This window comes from Pezoporus occidentalis, unplaced genomic scaffold (genome assembly GCF_034315485.1).
Source record: "Pezoporus occidentalis ecotype Australia unplaced genomic scaffold, CSIRO_AGI_Poc_V1 ctg22, whole genome shotgun sequence".
Taxonomy (NCBI): domain Eukaryota; kingdom Metazoa; phylum Chordata; class Aves; order Psittaciformes; family Psittacidae; genus Pezoporus; species Pezoporus occidentalis.
The window spans coordinates 1,901,579-1,921,768 of NW_026914072.1; the positions used below are offsets into that span (position 1 = coordinate 1,901,579).

General features: G+C 43.1%; 1 protein-coding gene across 1 annotated transcript; it reads left to right on the forward strand.

The window, feature by feature from the left end:
- The first annotated feature begins 239 nt into the window (after positions 1 to 239).
- Positions 240 to 1,827, forward strand: RASSF10 (Ras association domain family member 10). Its single transcript, XM_062620173.1, has one exon. The coding sequence runs from the start codon at positions 438 to 440 to the stop codon at positions 1,788 to 1,790; it is 1,353 nt and encodes a 450-aa protein (XP_062476157.1). The 5' UTR covers positions 240 to 437; the 3' UTR covers positions 1,791 to 1,827.
- The last annotated feature ends 18,363 nt before the right edge of the window (positions 1,828 to 20,190 follow it).

The window sequence follows — 20,190 nt, forward strand, 5'->3', positions numbered from 1 at the left end:
AGAGGCAGGGCAGAGAAGAAGACGCACAGACGACGGCGAACCCGCCTTGAAGTTTCCGCGCCGACCGATTCCGTCGCGCACTGCCGGGGCGGCGCTGCCCGAAGTCCGGGATCGCCGCCGGGGCGGGAGCCCACGTGGTAGGAGAGGAAAACCCGGCGGCGGCGGGACGCGGCAGAGCGCGGGCAGGAGCCTCGCTCCGCGCCGGGCCGAGCCGAGCCGAGCCGGTCCTCCCCCCGGCGGCCCGCCGCACCGGGCAGGAAGGGGTGGAGCGGCCGGCGGAGCGCACGGGAGGGGAGCTGCGGGCGGGGAGACATCCCGGCCATGCTGAAGCCGGGCGGGAGGGCGGCTCCGCGCCTCCCGTGAGCGCGCCCCATGGAGCGGCTGCCCGGCCAACCCTGAGCCGGTGGCCCCGGCCGCTCGGCCCCCCGCCGCCCCCGATGGAGTCCGAGGAGCGGAAGATCTCCGTGTGGATCTGCCAGGAGGAGAAGCTGATCTCCGGGCTCTCCCGGCGGACCACCTGCTCGGACGTGGTGCGGGTGCTTCTGGAGGACAGCCACCACCGGCGGCAGCGGCCGGCGCTGCCCGAGCCCGGCGGCGGGATGCTGTCGGGGCCGCCGCACTCCTACTGCATCGTGGAGAAGTGGCGCGGCTTCGAGCGGATCCTGCCCAACAAGACGAAGATCCTGCGGCTCTGGGTGGCGTGGGGGGACGAGCAGGAGAACGTGCGCTTCGTGCTGGTGCGCAGCGAGGCCTCGCTGCCCAACGCGGGACCGCGCAGTGCCGAGGCGCGGGTGGTGCTCAGCAAGGAGCGCCCCGGCCACGGCCTGGGGGCGGCCCGTGCCAGCCTGGCGCTCACGCAGGAGCGACAGCGGCGAGTGGTGAGGAAAGCCTTCCGCAAGCTGGCCAAGATCAACAAGAAGCGGCAGCAGCCGCTGGCCCGGGAGGCCTCGTCGGCAGAGAGGATGGAGACGCTGGTGCACCTGGTGCTGTCGCAGGACCACACCATCCGGCAGCAGATCCAGCGCCTCCGCGAGCTGGACCGTGAGATCGACAGGTATGAGGCCAAGATCCACCTGGACCGCATGAAGCGGCACGGCGTCAACTACGTGCAGGATACTTACCTGGTGGGGGCCGGCGGCGGGGAGCCGGAGCCGGGCGGGGCGGCACAGCCCGCCGCCGGCCGCCCCGAGGAGGACTACGCCAGGAAGTGCGAGGAGGTGCTGCAGCTGCAGGAGCAGCGGGCGCATCAGGAGGAGCTGCTGGAGCACCTGGCCGCCGAGATCCAGGAGGAGCTCAACGAGCGCTGGATGAAGCGGCGGCGGGAGGAGCTGGAGCTGGCGGCGGGTCCCGGCTTGGACGACACGGACTGCGACACCACGGAGCTGAGCGGCGGCGGCGGCGAGGGCGAGCTGCACCTCGAGCACGAGCGGGTGAAGACCCAGCTGAGCACCAGCCTCTACATCGGCCTCAAGCTGAGCACGGACCTGGAGGCCGTCAAAACCGACCTGGATTACACGCAGCGCGCATGGGAGGACAAGGAGCGGGAGCTGCAGCGTTTGCTGGAGACGCTGGGCACCCTCGACGTTGCGGAGGCGCCGGCGGAGCCGCGCGGGGCCGCGGGCGGAGGGCGGCCAGCGGCGGGGAGCAGCGGCACCGCGGCCGGATGGGTTGAGCAGGCGCGGGCGCTGCGCAAGGACAGAGCCGACAACGGCGAGGACTCGGACACGGGGCTGAGCTCCATGCACAGCCAGGACTCCGACTCGCTACCCGTCTGCGAGTCCCTCGTCTAGCGTCCGCCGGCCCGGAGGGGCAGGAGGTGGTGTGAGACGCGGGCCGGCAGCGCGGTGCGGAGGGGTGGGGGGGGGTGGGGGCGAGATAACGCCCGGTGCAGGAGGCACTCACATGAGGAAACCTCTCAATTGTAGCTCTTGAGTTTAAACTTGTTCTAACTAGTCATCCGCGGGCAGCGCTTAGGCTGGCTCGCCAGTACTTTCATCTAAGGAAGAGAATCTCACAGCGTGTTTGTGTTTCATTCACGGCTGGGAATTGCTCCCTCCTTAAGTCTTGCCGCCTCCTTTACCCCCGAAGGCTTTGCCCTGGGCTTTTTAATCCTGCGGTGCCCACCCCCGTCTCCCCACTGTAGTTTAGGCTACTCCTGGTAAACTCTCTGTAAGTAAAACGCTCCGCAGGGTAAATCAGTTCTCCTGATGGGTTACATTCGCCTGGTGGGTTACATTGGCTGTCATAAACAAACACACCCGGCTCCTTTACCGACAAAAAGTCATTGAGACTAAAGCTGCTCATCATGTAAACACTGTGGAGGAAAAGCAGTATTAAAACTACTGACACCGGGATCTCCCAGGGCACAAGCCTGTGGAAGGTACTGCAATTCCTTTTGGCAACAAAAAGGGGTGACGAATCACTTTTTTGAAAAAAGAACAAAATGCAGACTAGCATGTTGTATTTGCTCTGCGTAGTGCTTTTTCTTATGCATAGATAAGAGTGCTTTGTTGAAAGGCAGACTAAGAAATCTATTAGTACCAATGTTCTTTTGACAGTCATTGAAAGCAATTAGCAGCGCCTCTACGTATACAGCCTTCAACTACCTTTTTTCACCGGGCTAGCTGATACTTGGCTAAGCTTGGTTGTAGATAAAGTACGGAATCAGCTTGAGCTACCGTTTTTAATAATACAGTTCACATCAGGCTAAGAGATACAACGATAAAGGTGTGACTCAAGCTCTACCTGCACTACAGCTTAATCTTTTCAGTTATTCCAGTAAAAAAAAAACAACAAAACCAGCATCAGCTGTAACATGCATTTCACTTAACTGCCAAATCTTCCTCTTCAGTTTAACTCTTACCAAAACCATATGACCTGCTCTTACAATAAGAGACGCAAAGGATTCTTGTACTCCAGAATAATTGCAGAAACATTTTAAGCAGTGAGAGACCAGAGAATGTTGAGTCAGGCCTGACTGACAGCATGAGCTTTGAAACTTCTGAGATTATTTATGTAAGGCTATTTATGAAAGTTTTCATTTAATGCTAAAGAAAAAAAAAAAAGGGGGTACACCAATAGACCAGTTGTTAATTTCTGATAAAACCTTTGCAGCTTCCTCACCCAAAGACCGGGTTCCACTCTTCTGCAGTGTTCTTGCTGGTGGGAATTCTGTTGGACACCAGAAGACTAGACTGGTCTTCAACTGGTCAGTTTGAAAGCAGTTGGGGAAATACTGTCTGTGGGTTTGTTGAGGCTGAACAATTCCCTATAGGCTATCATTCTTGATAAATGTTATTCCACTGAATGGGTCTCAGTTATAACAAACTGTGGTTTATTTTGAACACTGTATAGTTTTTCATATTTTAGTTGACCTTGAAAAATATTTAAGAACCTATTTTTAGAGCTAATAAAACTCTTAATAAGTGTTCCCAACTGAGTGTGATTAAAAAATTACATATATCAGGTCTGGGATTGTTGTGTTATCATGTGGTGTCATTCACCCTTTTGCAAAGCCAGCAGAGGGATACACCAAGTCAGACCTCTCCAGTCTGCCTCCTGACAGCACTGTCCCCTCGCTTTCTGGTATGAGGGGTTCCCTCAGGTACAACTAACGTTCTTCAGATCTAGTTGCTGCAGGGGTAGAGTAGTGCCATTTAGAAATGTTGGCACATATCCAGAGTGAGCAATTTCACCCCACTATGCAATTAAACATACTTAGGTGGAAGTAGAGCTGAAGAATAAGTTAAGGGTTTCAGGAGTCACGTTGATGCCCTATATTGTATTAGCCAGTGCAGATGTAATGGGTGGGTGATGCAAGTATCTTGATAGCTTCTCCAGTGATTGATGCAAGCAATAAACCTGAAATTGCTTTACGTAAGCTCTCCCATTAGCCACACCAAGCAAATAAAAAGTAAGCACATTATAGAAATAAGCTGCAACAGGCCATACATCATTATACTACTGATAGAGGCGTCAGGTATCTTGTGAAGCATGAGGTGAAGGAAGCCAGAAGATTCGAAGTTGCAAAGGGAAGTCTACCTACTCATCCTCAGCTAGGCAAAGCCTTAGAACCAGGGCAAAGCCATTTCTGCTTGTAGTGCACTGTGCAATACCTGCCCTTGGCGTCTCACAACCCCAGATCTTAGGCAGTAGATCATGACCCTGCTGAGCTGCTGGTCCCTGTCCCTTGAGGCCAGGAGTAAGAACACTGCAGGTGGTACTACAGTTTCAAGGTTTTGGTGGGAGCTGCAGTGACTTCCCACAAGGACATATTTAAATGTTTTCCTATAGTGTGAAGGTGAAATTGGGTATATTTATTTTATATTTAAACAGTTACAAATGCAATTGCAAGGGGCTTAGGTTTTGTTCCTGCATGCAAACTGAAGTCAAACGTTTTCACAAATCCCCCTCTCTCAAACCGTTATTAAAACTTTAGTATGCAAGAGGAAATCACTGTTTGCATTGGGCAGGTACTTCTCCCTTCCCATCTGCTTTTGGACTTGTATATCCTCGCTTAGATAACAGATAAGCCACAGGATGCTTGGCTTTGACAGGGAATTTGAGGTTTTGCCAAGCACATAGCCAAGGGTTAGGAAAGTCCATTCAGAATCACAGGTAGAAGGGCAGGATTTTTATCTCCTTTCTGCTTCTGAGAGAATGGAAGAGGGAGAGAGCACGTCAGAAGTCTACCTTCTGGCACCACTACCTTTGGAGGTCAAAGCTCCAACCTACACCTGCTTTTTTTATTTTATACCATTCTATCTTCCAAAGTTAAGTCCAGTCTAATCTTTCATTCTAAGACCAGACAAGCAGATACAGATTGCCATGGATTAAGTAAGAAACTACCAGCATTTTGAACTATTTAAGATAAATCTGTGCATAGTACCACATTGCCCCATTTATTCAACACCCTACCTGCTTCTGAAAAGAACCATCAATGACTGAGGCCACCAGGCCCTTCTCAGAGAAAGAAATCAAAGGGAGTTTTGTCTGGGAAAAATAAGCAGAGTAGAATCAGGCCTTAGTTTCAGGCACCCTTTTAAACAAGCATTATCAAGCAATACTGCACAAGTCCTACTCGTTTGCTACCCTTGGCCACAATTTTTCTGACCCTATATGGCACTTTCTTTTGTGCCTGTAAAGAGTTTGTGGGACCAGACAGTGAATCATATCAGAAAAAATTGATGAGCTTTAATTAAGCAAGTCCCTGATGTGGCTCAACGTAGTCACATAAATGCTTCTGCCAATGGCAAGGTACAGTGCCAAAAGTGACACATTGAAGGCACTTGGAAAGGTGGAACTGCTTTTTTCAGCAATGGGCACTGTCTTATGCTGACTTGCATGTTTGCAAAAGCTTTGTTCAGACTGTACATATCCCCCCACTCACAGTCTAAAGAGAAGGTTTCTGATGGAAGACCAGACCTGGAGCTGAAGGTTCACTGACATCAATTACACTCACCTACATGAAACCCAACATGAGTCAAGTAGTCCAGCTTTTAGCTTTGACCTTGTTTCAGATACCCACTATCAAGCAATATTACCAGAATGAGGACTGGCAAGTTTGATATATTTGTAGTCCTTAACACATGTAAGAGATCTGCCAGTTTGAATAAGCACTTTGTATGGCTATCATTTGATGCTTTATAATGGGGAGGGAAGAGGAGAGGCAAATACATTTACCATAATGAACATCACTGACATGCAAAATGAATGACCTATTATTTATTACCATTTATTCTAAAGCACCACGTAGCCAGCCAAATCAGAGCCTGGTCAATATACAGGGACACATCCTTTTCCAAAGACCCCAGTCTTGGTTTCACACAAGACAGAGTTGAAGGGTGGAAGCAAGTAAGTGGGTGCAAATGAAGGAAAACACATCATCAAGCTTTATTATTGACTGTTTGCAGGAAACATCTTCCAAGTTTGCTTTAAAAACAGTCTGTGTGCCTATGTTGGGAGAGACTTAGACCTCTCCCTGTCCCAAATTCTACACTACTTTTTTAATCCCCCTTTCATTTGCACTGAGCTGGGACTGCAGCTCAATACATGAAAAGAGCAGCGCAGGCCTTGAAATAAAATAACAGGTCTGGTGAGTTATGCTAGTTACCAAGTTGAAATACAAGCCATTGGGGACTGTTGGAAGCAGTTATCCTTTGAAGTCACTTGATATTACTGCTCCTGAGCTGGCATACAAAGTTTAAAGGAGTGAGCATCACAAAGTGCAGGGAGCCTACATAGATGTTACTTGTTTTATACAAACTCACATTGCTGAATTAACTGGAGTCTTAACAAAAAGGGACAATTTAATAATTTCCAAGCAAAATTGGGCTCTGTATGCAAATTAGCCAAATATCTTCAAGCAGAATGGTCAAATAGAATTTTAAAAAACACTTTGCATAATTGAATACATCACTTGTGTAAATGCATCAGAGCAGAACCTTCCATGCACGGTGGATTGTCACACCCTTTCACATGCTGAATAACACTAGTGAGTAAGCCACTGATTTCTTAAGAGTGTACAGTACTAACTCTACCAGGGCATTAGAATATACCCTTAACATATAACTCCTGCAGGCTTCGCACACTACCTATGTACCAGTTTATTTGGAAAGCCTTATTAAAATCTCCTTCCTTCAGTTCTGAAAGTGTGTCAGGAACCCATTGATGTTCCATGAAAAAATAGTTTTGCTTCCAATAACGTTTTTCCTCTTTCCTGTCAACCTGCTCTTCCCCTGCTCATCAGCATCTGATCTGGATTTCATTAATAGTCTCACTCAAAATGGTGGGACTCCACAGATTCAGGATTAGGATCTTACTTCGTAAGAAACCTGAAGAAAAAAATGTTTCTTTCTTGGCTTTGGCAGAAACTCATTATTTGCGTAGTATGTGGCAATCTCAGCACTGTTTGTAGTTCTTTATATAGTAACATGTCATAAGGATTAAGGACACACACTCACCAGCTGTTCTATGCCACTGTTGCTCAATGCCCTTGCCTGCTCCCCACTTTCTTTTTTACCTTTTTTTTTTCTTTAAATGTTTTCCAGTTACCTTCTGAATTTTCCCCTTCTCCTAATTGGAGGCAAGTACTTCTCACACAATGGGGGAGTGCAGCTCCTCAGATGGTATTTGGGGGAGTTGGGGAACATTACTGTGGAGCATTCAGGTAGGGAGATACAGTTTCCATACCTTGTTTGAAGAATAACTTGAGTAATGAGTGGTATCTTATTTCCCTCGGAGTGTAAGTTTTGCTGAACTATTTACTGTGTGATTGTACCCCGTCTGGCAGAAGGAGGCCCAATCTACTCAAAGCCTTCTAGGTACTGTTATAATGAAAACATTAAATAAGTTCACTCTTCTGTGCCTCAGTGCTTCCCTTTTCTGAAGGATTTCAAATAATCTTTGCCATTTAATAGTTCCGTGAAACCACTGCAGAGTGATCTCAGAACACAATCCTGTGAAGTCAGTCTTGGGATTTTATAGGGTTTACTGGGAAAAAAAAAACAAACCACCACAAACTGAAAAATAATCTGTGACTCATAGAAAGAGCTCTTATATATCTGAAACACACTATCATTGGCTTACTAGCTTTGCACTTCACATGGCTTAATTATATGATTATTTAGACTATTGTCTCTGAAAGGAATACTTTTCATCAGTCAAATTATGCTCATAAGCAGGTCTTTGGAAACTGTGTTAAAAGCCTTTAGGAAAAATATTTAAACCATTTCAATTTAGTGTAATCCCCTTGTTTTAATCTCTTACAGACTTTCCTTTTTTTTTTTACATGTAGTCAGGCTATTAGTTTATGCATTTAATTATCAGTGTAGCCTAATAATCTGAATCTTCACTTGATAGACATACCTTAAGAATGGACAAAAAACTACTTTGGAAATTGAGAGACATGGATCACCTTTTGAAAACGTTGCTGCTTGTTCTTTGTACTGCTAGCATAGAAGCAAATGATATGCTTTCAACCGCAAATTTCTAGTGTTTTTTATGTTTCCCTTTTTTTTTTCACAGCTGTTCTTCACTTTCTCGCAGTAAGATCTTCCATAATTCTGGGCAATTTTCCTGTTCAGAGTGACCGGCTGACTCATGAATCACCAGTAGGTTAAGAGCTTAAAACCAGGATTGTCAGTTTTTATAATCCTGTCCCCACACATTTTCTGTCTCTCCTACTTCCCCTGCTCCATCTCAAAAAATATTACCCTGACCAGGTAGTAGAGGGTCAGGCACTCAAATTTTGCCATCCTTCAAAAGAAGATAGCACACAGCTCCAGGTGTCCTGTATCTGTAACACACAGAACAGTACATAACAGCTGTGCACCGTCCGCAGAAGTGAGCTGATTAGAAAGGTCTTTTCTAGGCTAATATATGAGGAGGCCAATTTGAAGCCAGTATATTGTATATTAGTTATACTTGGTTCTGACAGGGGCAACTAATGATCTCCAGCAGGTGATTGCAGTATGAAATAGAATAACCCTATCTTGTGATTATTTTGGATTAATTTTTACGTGTTTACTGACTTCAGGGTGTGGGCTTTAAAAACAGTATCTCCCACTCCCTACTTACCAGCTAGGTAAGGTAAGAAAACAGCATTCTGTCTTAGAGGAGGTTGTAAACTAGTCAGGGTAGTAACAAGCAAGGACCTTGCTGCTTTCTTTTCTGACAGGGAAGGAAAACTTTCCTGCCTCTGAACTGCCTAAATGAAGCAGGGATGGACAGGGACAAGAGCGTAGTAGGCATGAAACCGTGTCAGAAGAGAATGGAACCAAGCCCGAGAAACACAGACATAAGAGGAGGTAGCTGAAGGGAGCAAACAAGAAAGGACAAAAACAAGCAAGAAGCTGGAACAACAGGAAAGTAGCAGACAGCATGAACCAACTCTTGCATTGTAATAACTGAGAGAACTCTGAGTCTGTGATAACAACTGTGTATCTTGGTCTTAGTGGAACAGTTTGAAGCACATCTAACAGCAGCCTGGGAGGGAGAGGAATCCATGCCATAGTAGTATCTTCACAGCTTATCAAGACTTCACAGCGTATCAAGTCAGGTGAACATGGGAGGAAAAAACAGCCCCCAACAAACAAAAACCAAACAAAACGAAGGATCGACAAATATCTTGTGATTTCCCTCAGGTTGTGTTAACTCGGCTGTAAAGGCAACTGACTGCAGAATTTGCAATAGGCTAGCTTGCTGAGAATTTGAGGACGAAATGTCATTCTCACATAGTGTTTTCTCCTTCATTTTTATACTTGGTGGGTATGGAGGAATTAATGTTTTCCTAGATGATACATATTTTATATTAGTTAAACTTTATCTGCAACAGATTCCTGGAACACAAGCCAGCTTGCAAAGCATGTGCAATGGCATTTCTAAGTATGTTTTGTAAACTGATTTGTGCAAAAAACAAGGCACCTGAGACAGATGTAAATTTCAGTTGTTTAAAGTCTCTCATCATGTGTCACTGAAGTGATCTACATGTAGATCACTTAATCTAGTTAATAAACACAATTAACATGTTTTGAGAGTATTAACTGCACCTGTACTTATACTACTTTCTGCATTTCATCTTTATAACCACCTCCATAATCACCAACTCCCATGGCTTTAGTACACCTAAAGGAATAGTTTACCTTTATAGAACATATATTTCATTATTAACTTCTCTTTCATTGTCACTCCCTCCAATGTTTTTCCCCACAGAATTTCCAAGCTTTTTTCTCTTCCTCAAGTCATTAGCAATTTGGCTTCATCTTTGCAAATAAGAAGGGTGAGAGATACCTGCCTGTTCAGAAGTCATCTGCTATACACTTTCAGCTCCAGGCTTCTAACTGGTAAGTCACAGTCTTTCCATGTGAGTTGCTTTCACACCAGTATTCTGGCATTTCTTTCATTTATAAAACTGAAGATTGGACTTCTTCAATCAGAAAAAGTTCATAGCTGGGTAACCACACAACCATCTTATGCAAAAGGGCACAAGCTCCACTGTCTTGCCCAGGATATCAGAATCTGCTTGTAAAAGGATACAAGTTAAAAACCTTGAAGATGTACCCAGTTAACCCATGGATTGATCTGTATGTTTTTAGCTAGAGCTAAATACTGACATTCTTATTACAGGACAAGGGGTAACGTGTTCAAACTTAAACAGGGAGTTCAGGTTACATTTCAGGAAGAAGTTCTTTACTATGAGGGTGGTGAGGCACTGGAATGTGTTGCCCAAAGAAGTGGTAAATGCTCCATTCCTGTCAGTGTACAAAAGGCCAGGTTGGACAGAGCCTTGGGTGACATGGCTTAGTGTGACATGGTCTAGTGTGTGGCAGGGGGGTTGGAACTAGATGATCTTAAGGTCCTTTCCAACTCTAACTATGTAATTCTATTAGCATTTGCATAGCAATAGTGCCACACAAGATAGAAAGCTGTTATACTATGTATTTTTAAAAGACACAGGACAAGGCAGCACTGGCTCTGATCACAATACACAAAGTCAGACTTCAATTGAGATGACAGGTATAGGAGCCGCAGTGACTTAGCATAGCAGGTTAGTAACAAAGATGGGAACAGAAGCCAACTCTCTTGATGCCCAATCCATTTTCCTCTCTGCTAGACCCAAGCTTCCAGCCTGTGATGTGGTACAGACAACAGATTAGGTATAAATTCATCTCCATCTCTTACTGCCACAGAAGCCGTATACCAGGTTAACGTGTGGAGACTTATTCAAGCTATTAAAGAAATACAGGAGGCAATTTCAGGTGAAGAGGAGTATCAGAACCAGTATTAGTAGCTATGACACCTAAGACAAGATTACTTCTTTCAGACTGACTATTGCCAGTACAGTCATTTTAACTGAACGCAGTTATGAGGTTTTCATCTTTATTTAAAAAAGCCAAACCCATAAACAGACTAAGTTACTGAAGAGCACTGCTATGGGGATCTGTATGACATGAGGCTTCATTAAACAAACATTCAATGCTAAGAAAGATTGCATCTTTCACTAGGTCTCAAAAGGAGCAACTCCAGACATTTTGATCTGTCTAGATGAAAGCCCTAGTTATTATCTAATACAAGCGAACATCATGGCTGGTTCTGTTGTCTAGGAATACACCATGATTAGTGCTTTACAGATTCCAAACAGTTTGGTCCCTCACCAAAAGCCTGTATATGGGAAGGCAGCCACAATACATAGTATGTAATTAACTTGAGAAATTTCCATTTTTATTCAAAATGCTGATGAACAAAATATCAAACAAGAGTGGAAAGTACCAAACCTAGTGTCTCAGTCCGCAAGTATTTTAGATATTGAATTATGAGCTTTAATAAGAGCAGGCCCTGAATAGTTTGTTACTAGATGGAAAAAATGCAAATAATAGAAGTCATGGGAAAATGGTGCGGTTGGAACTTGCTCTCAACATTTCAGATGGCATTATATGTATTCAGTATATGACATGCATATGCTCTTTTCCTACTGCTTTGTATTTCAGATTGTATCATCTCCTCCTGTGGCAGTCTGAGACACTAGCTAAAGCAGACTGGAGTCTTGCAAAATCCTTCTTAAAAATTAACTGCAAATACAGTAAGTGTACTTTAATGTTGATTAACTGAACATGATCATTCATATAAATATGCATATTAATAATGATGCAGTCAATTATTGAGCAAAATAACTAAAACCCTGCTCAATCATGAGAAGATGACTTAATGAAAGGTCTTACTTCTATCCTTTGCTTTAAAGTTGACAGATAGTCAAGACTGGAAGTAAAGAAATTCTTTGCATGTTAACACTTCAAGCGGAACAAAGAGGCTTCAGAAGTATCTCACAGTTCCCAACAAATTCTTCCAATAGTGTACGTTATCCTTGCAAAAATTCGGAACTCATGTTCATAATCTACTCAGTTAAACACAAGATGACTAAGGTTGATTTAAGTTTTCTTCCCGATCCCATATTTAAAGCAGGAATATAATTTAGACATCAGCAGATAAAAAGTATGCCAATGAAGGACATGTACAAATTCAAATTACTAAGGAGAAAAATTAAGTTAATTTCAGTGTGGAATGTTTGTAAGCAGTGTGTAATCAGTCTTCAGTTTAAATGACTCTTAATTAAATAATCTATTATTATGTTCACTGGCAAATCGAGCCTAAACATGTACAATGCAAAAGCTAAAAGATCCAACTACATTCAGCATCCAAATATAAAAAGCTTTTAGTACATTAACATTGGCCAAAACTATTTTTTTTTCTTTTTAAATCCTTTGTGGTATGAAATGCAGCTGAACAATCCATTAACGTGTTTCACTAGGAGCAATAAAGGTCAAAGTCCAGCCAAAGGTACAGATGTTGAAATTTCCATGACATTCATGAGTGTCACATATTCACATCTGAGTGCGGTCTATCCATAAACAAATGAAAGCCTGCAATGAGACATTCTCCAATGCTGTTTGAGAAGTCTGTTGCTTGCTTGTCACTTGGGCACACCCATGCCTAATTTTCTTTTCAGCAAATAGCATTATCCTCTGTACCCCCCCCCCCCCCACTCTGAAGCAATTACTCATTAAAAAAGAATAACAGAACAGTAGTCCCCAAATGACTGCATTCAACCATCTTTCTTGATGCTAAGCAAACATCCATTGGGAGTATCATGCCCAAGCTTGGCCCTGTTTCTGAAAAAGGATTAGCACAAGCCAACCAGTCTGTCAGGACTGACAGACATCAACTTGAAATCAAACATCATCTCCACCCCAAAGTACGCCTGTAGGGCTTCCTTTGCAAAATTTGCTGAGGGGAGAGAGGGTGTGGAGAAGACACTGAGAGCCACCTCTTGAATTAGGAACCCAAGGCCCGCTTTCAGAAGATGTACAGGTTTTTAAGTGGCTTTGATTTCCAGTGAGACCTGTCCTCCAAAAGGTTGTTGCTTTTGAAAATCACATGAAACCAATAAATAATAAATAAATAAATAAATCACTTAGACTCCTTCAAAAATTGTAGCCCTGATACATAATTCAAAAAGTATGCCTCTGATACTTAAAGTTGTAAATTAGTAAGAAGGGAAGCATATTGGTTTAGACTAGGAGAAAGCTTCTGCACTGAGAATTTTTGCAATTTCGTGTTGTAACCTGTCTAGAGTTAGCTGGTGACTTTTTGGCAATTCGGAATAATTGCGTCCAGCTCTCATTAAAATACAGACTGAGGACAAACAGAAATATTTAGGATCTTTCCTAAGCCCAACATTTGTAGGTCATGGTAATAGATAGGTAGGAAGTGAATTAAGTCAGCACTGTTCCACTGAACTGCTTTTTAAAAGCTCACGTTCGTAAGCCTGTAGTATTCTTCTTGCTGAGCATACACATCTCAGTGTCAGATCTGAGCAAGCCCAGAGTAGCTGAGCAAGATAATCACAAAGATTTATTGTGAAAGCCTAGATTTCCACAAATCCAAATGTGTGCCTTAGCTGATGCTCAGCTGATGTAAAATTTGCAGAAAGGAAAAAGAAAACAACCCAATTGTCACAGTTCCTAACCTCTTTCTAAGAGGCGCTCCCACATCCAATTTACTTCCACAGAGTGAAACCCAAGTCAAGCACTGCCACTACTGAAGACATAAGCTTAGCTATACTACTCCACCAGGTTGCTAAGAGTATGAGACACATCCAAAGTAGCTGGAAGAAGCAGCACTGCATGTGAACACTCAATCCCTGGTTCCCTAGCTTTAGAATCCTATCAGTGCCTTTGCTCAAAGTAAAAACCTCGGCACTGCAATCTTGCTTTCAGGATTGCAAGGGGTTTAACCTACTGTAATTAACATTTCAGAATATCAGTGCTAGTAACAGAATTGCTTCAGCAGTGTAAGTAGATCCATCCATCTTGAACAAGGGAGATCGCTAACAGATCCCCATGCAGGCCCCCTTCACTGACGGTAGAGGGGCAGAGCGAGCAAGCAGGGGGCTGCCACACAAGTTCATATGCTCCTGAAACTCACAGATCCGCTGCTTGTGGACTCAAGAACACAGATTCAACAGGCTAATACAGGTTGTTGTTCTGTTGTCCAGCCCAGTCTTTTCCTACAGGCATGAACTAATCAAGTATAGTTTCACCAAATTAAAAATAATCCATCACTAAACTATAATACAAGCTAGACCAAACTCATATTAGGTTCAGACTTAAAATACTGTCTGAGAGTGTGAACAATTACTATGTATTTATTATTTTGTTCTATAAGCCTAACCAGCAAAAGAGCTAGAACCCATAACTCCATCAACTTCATGCCTGTGAGGAAAAAATACACCCACACAAAGCGTGAACATGAACAGTAACCTGACTTTGGAGAATCATGCCCTGTAGTGTGCCATTTTTTCCTCTGTTACTGTTCTTGTCCAGAATTTACTACACTAAAAGTGGGAAGGAGAGATGCATGTGTTGATCCTTATGATATGCTACACTGATAGTTTTGAGATGTTTATGGAACAAAACTGAATGAAAACTGATGTTCATAGAAAGCCTTAATCTTTTATTAATTAATCTTATGCTGGTAAAGCAATCTAGAAGAAGAAGTCTACTTATACACAAGTGTAAAGGCATTGATATAATTCTCCCTTTTTATTTTTTCCCCTGTCATTTGGCAAAGGGAAGAGAAGAATTTTAGTCATTACTGTTGGGTGGACTTCTAGCCAAAACTGATTTCTAGAAGCATTAGAAAAACCCCTCTTAGACCAGGAAATATTTCACAGAAGAAAAAACTGCTAAAAGTCTATGTTAGCAAGTTAAGAGAGGCAAACCATATCACCACATATTCATACACAAAAATATAGTCAGTTTTATATACACACAAAATTCACACATCCTCATCTTCAGCATGAGCAGACAACATTTATAGCCTGGAAACAAACATTCAGTAGGTGTCCAGACTAGCCTTTCTAAACAGCAAACAATTAACTCAAGGTGAAACTATACTGCAGACATGCCCGAATCCAGGCTGTGTTTCATTCCCTCTGGCTGAGAGGAGAATTGAGGTTGAGTGTAGAAATATCGTTCTGGGAAGCAAGCAGAAGCCCTATTGCTCTGAAGAAAAGCCATGAGGGAAGAAACATGTTTGAATAGCAGCAAAGCAAGAAGTAGCCAACAGCTGACTCTGGCCTTCTCTGTTCTCTTCCTATGAAACTGCATGACAGCATTCAAGAAATACAGAGAAGGAGCAATACAGAGTGGGATTTGCAGCAGCAGTTTTAACATGTTTAAAAATACTCCTTCCTTATTAGGTACCTCAACAGCTTGAAAAAGGTCCCAGCTTTTCTGACCAAGAGAGGTGCTGCTAACTAGCTTCCAACACAGCTTGCCAAAGGACTTTGCCACATCCCTTCCCTGCACGGAGCAGCCCAACAGGCCAACCATTTCACAAGTATGGTACAGTGACAGTTACCCTCTTCCTCCTCTTGTTTCAGTAGGAAAGCCAAAGCAAGACATAGAGGAGCTGCAGCATCTTGGCAAGGGTCCTTATTAAGCAAGCAAAATATATTAATCTTTTATATAAATCATCCACCATGTTGCAGGCAATTTTGACATGTTTGAGAAGTCATAAGAATCGCTACAAGATACAATCTATACTTAACAACTCAATTCGCTCATCCAATACCCATGCCAGCAGTGATAATATCTGCTGTCTTCACACGGCTGCATCTTCTCTACATGACTGCATTCATCTGCAGGCTCCCTCCCTGCTACATGTATTCTGTTCTATGATTCTCTTTCTCCCTCTTCTCCCTGCTTTTTCAGACCTTAGTACAATGCACCAACCCACTCAGTTCACCTGTAGCTCAAACTCTGCCGGGTGCCACTGATGGCGGGGCTCTGGGAACAGGGGAGAAGGAGGCAGGCAGCCAGCCCACTCCTGGGGGAAGGTGAGCAGTAGGAGGAGGAACTCCTTTGACCAAAACACTGGATTTCTTCAGGAGTTCAAGGCCTTGGAACAGCACAGTGCAAACCACATTGCTATACTTCTCCTGTAGACACTCTCTGCCTATGGAGATTCCATATTTCCATAAATGTGTATATTAATTATTCATTCAGAAGCTTTTTAGCAACTCTTTGTTGCTGTTAAGTCAGGAACAGAACTCTGTAACTGAGCAATTTGCCAGGCACTTAATTGAGCCACAAACCTGGAGCAGTGCTGTCTGCAACTTCGTCTCACAACTTCAATTCCTACAAGGATTGAGAAAGAAACCACAGGAAACTACAAAGATGATGTATTATGTCTTGGTGAGCATTTCTCAGATACACCACCTTGGGAAAGGCAAGGCTTAAAAGTATGATTGAATATTTTACTGATTCCAGATGTTCAGGTTAATACAGTAGCCAAAAAAATTTTCCTCCTGTATTGTAAAATTATGAACCTTTCTTTCACATGATGATACAAAGGTGGTGGCTCTTAAAAAAAGTCATGAAGGTCCACCTCGGTAGTAAAGTGCTGTTACTGGCACTACTAGTAATCTCTAGGATACATTCGAGGTAGACTTTATGGTCCATAGAACCAGTCTATAATTCTAACTCAATTTGATTTCAACACAGTAGCCCAAAACTAATATTTGTGTAGCTTAAAGAAAAGTGGCTGGTGGCTCAGTATATCCTGGACTCTGGAACTGGCTTCCTTCCTTCACCTTGAATTCCTATCTTTGGGGCATGCTATTTTACAGCCATGGAAAAGCAGAGACTTGAAAAAAAAACAGGTGGACATGCAATCCACTTGTATGAGTTACAACCTTTTCACAGTAGTCCAGCTGAATGTATTTTTAGCAAGTCAAGAAATTGCTACATCCCTTTTTCCCCACTCGAGAGTATCAATACATTCATCTCTAAGGAAAAAGTAAGGAGAAGCCTCTCCCTTCCCTACAGTTTTCTATGAAAACAAGCCCTGCCTTTCCCCTCCCTGACCATGCAGAGGGAATCAGTCTTTGGCCATTAGATGAGAGATACGTGACAATAAGTTTGCATACCAGGTACTTGAGTCGCTCTAACACTTTGTTCTGATCTCTGAACACACTTTGATCTTATGATCAAAATACATTTTCATATTTGAACATTTGCATGCATGCTACACACATATGAGCTTTAGACATGAAAACAGGCTGCGCTTACAGGACTATGCAAAACATCACTGTGTTTTATGCAGTAGCTTCCAGGAGTTGAGAGAAACAACAGCAAGAAGAGCTCAAGAAGGCATAACGACTCCTTTTATTAAGCAATTTATTGTCTTACTCTGTGCTCCCACAACCTTGGGGAAAACACTGGGATACGTGTTCATAAGCCCCATACTGAATTAGATGCAACTTGTATGAAAAATGCAGCTTTTGCCAGTACAAATCAGACAAAGTATTTTACAATTAACTTCTAACAAGATGACTGTCAAGGAAGAAAAACCCTGTCTTTAACTATGTATTTGCTTTGTATATTTAATTCTTTCAATATGAACAAAAATACAACTTTTCCAGGGTATTAAGGTTAGATGTCCAAACCACTTGCCAGAGAATATCCTCTTTATTGCTTTTATTTCATAAAAACCTGCAATTTGAAATCTCTTACGACATAGGAAAGTTCAGATAAATTACTATTTGTATAGCACTCTTAGATCTCCAGATGAAAAGCTTAATAAGTGCACAGTATCAGCCAGAACATCTGTTACATGATGTATAAATACCAAGTCAAATGTCATGGTCTTGCAAATTGTACTGGCATAAATTTTCAGCCAGTGTCCCATCCAAAGCATTCGGTATTATGACCTACATTAACTTTTGATCAGAAAAAAGTCCTACATGCCTTCTCTTTCTCATACTGGCATTAATTAGCCTTAGATTGTAGGGTTCCACTTGAAAAAAAAGAAACAGAGTAATCAAAGCCACATCCATATATGTATAAATACACTAAAAGTCAAAAGCATAGATGCTTCCCAACAAGCGTTTAATCTTTTGAAACATCAGGGGGAGGTGGAGTAGTGGTGGTCCGTTTGTTTCACATCTTTTTCAATGCAAAAAAGATGCTTGAAGGACCCCTTCCAATATTTTGCTGCTACTAACAGGGCTTTTTACCCAACATGTGTGTGCCTAGCTGCCATGATACATCTCCTGGCACCTTGCATGCTCAGGCTAACTTTAACCGCCATTACAGCAGGATACGGTTAGCCTACAACATGGAACACATGCACGAGGCAGTTTCTGGTACTTGATGAAAGGTATGGGAGAAGAAAAAGGTCAGGATGCTTTTGTGAGGGCCTTGTGTGGGCACAACTTCAGGAAGAAGGGTGATTACTGCCACCCAAGAGCATCCCACAGCACAAGGATTAAGGAGCTCTAAAAGGAGGTAGGAGCAATAGGTTTGGATCCCCCTAGGCAAAGGAGGGACCCAAACCTGGGTAACCTGCTTTCTGGATGAGACTTCAAAGCTGGGACTACTCCTTCTCTCCCACTCACACACCCTGAGGTGTGGTTTTACACACACCCCTCACACAGTGCTTCTTAATGGCTTTCTCGAGGGTTGTGCACACTGGCTGATAAGCATGGTGGCTTCTTTCACTGAACTCCAGGCCCCCTCACATACTCCACTCCATGTGAGAAGCTGCTCCCTGGACTCTGCAACTCACCCCATCGGCCCTTTTCTTTGTGCCTCACTTCTCCTTTATTAGAAGAAAACAGCACTAACTCTATGAGGTTTTCTGAAGCTAAAATACCTTAAAAACTAAACTGCTTTCAGAGCATGAAAACAGATAATATTTGTAAGACTGACAGATTGAAAGACACAAGTGCCCCCCAAATGCCTCATGTGCCAACTTTGAACCACACGGGCTTTGACAGAGGTGCCAGAAGAGGTTTGCCCTCGTGCTAAAGAAGTCTTGGAGCTCCCATCCTCAGAGGGGAGTCCATAGAGGTAATTGCATTCAGTCTTATATGAGTCTTGTAGGGGGAAAAGAAAAGCATCTCTCAGGGTACTTAGAGGTTGCTGGGAGCACCTCTGAGGGCATGGAATTGCACAGACTGATTATTCCCTGTGCCAATAAGCTTTGCTGAATGTAAAATTAAGACAGCTAATTGGTACAAGTTCAGGGTTACATTAGCCATAATCTATTTAAGTGGTATGACAGCAATGAGGAAGCCCACAAACTGCTCAGAACAAGAAAGTGTTCCGCTTAAAATAGAAAAAGCTTTCATTTGAAAATACTGCACCTCTTCTCTCCAACTTGTGAAAAATTCTGGTGAAAGATTAAGTGCCACTAATGGATTCAGTGCTTATCTTCTAGCTCTGCGTAAGAGCTATAGTAATATACGTATTTTGATTTTGGTTTGAAGCTTTTAAAGACTTCACTAGAACTTCACTTTTAGTTTAGTAAGACCATGAAATCTACATAGCTGCTTTAATATTTACTGGTAATAATCTGTTCCCACTGAAATCAATTGCAAAAATATCCGGTTTTAGAGCACAGGTTGAGTATACCATAAGAATATAAAAACATTTAAAACCCCCCACATTTTGAAAAAGATAAATCTCATTCTCAGTATAACCCAATTTCTTGTAGTAGCTTCAGTGCTTTTCTTTTCAAGGATTTGTATTCTGGAAATTAGAATGGGGGGGTTGTACTTTTTTTTAATGCCTATAAACAAATACATTAACAGGCTCAAAAGATTTATTAGTTAGTCTCAGAATGACATGGTCAGAAGATGAACTCTCTGGCAAGCTTCTTTCTTGCTATACTTAAAAGATTAGCAACGAAAGAGAAAACAGAAAATCTGAATTGCAGGAGCTTAGTGTGTTCCACCAGTTAACAAAAGAAAGAGGATGAAACCCTTCGCTCCCACCTAGGGAACAGATATTTCAATTGTTCCTCTCTTTCGTGACTGTCCACAACTTGTCTGAATACCTTTCATTTGGAAATGGTCAGGAACTGTAATCTTACCATCTGACATGGCAGAAGGACAAGATGATTCTGAATAGAGCAGTGGAAAGGATTTTTAAAACAGACAACCATCCTTTCAATTACTACAATAGAACAGGTACAGAGTCACAGAAATGTCTTGCAGGGGACACTAAGTTGTTATTCAATACCTAGAACAACCTACAATAAAGGAGCAGTATAATGAAGATCAACTTCCAGTAGTAAGCATTCAAAAGCAGAGCAGTTCAGGCCTGCTTGAAAAAACTACTTCTATCA

Excerpts from the sequence above, each read along its gene's own strand:
- RASSF10 (XM_062620173.1), top strand. The coding sequence starts at position 438 with ATGGAGTCCGAGGAGCGGAAGATCTCCGTGTGGATCTGCCAGGAGGAG.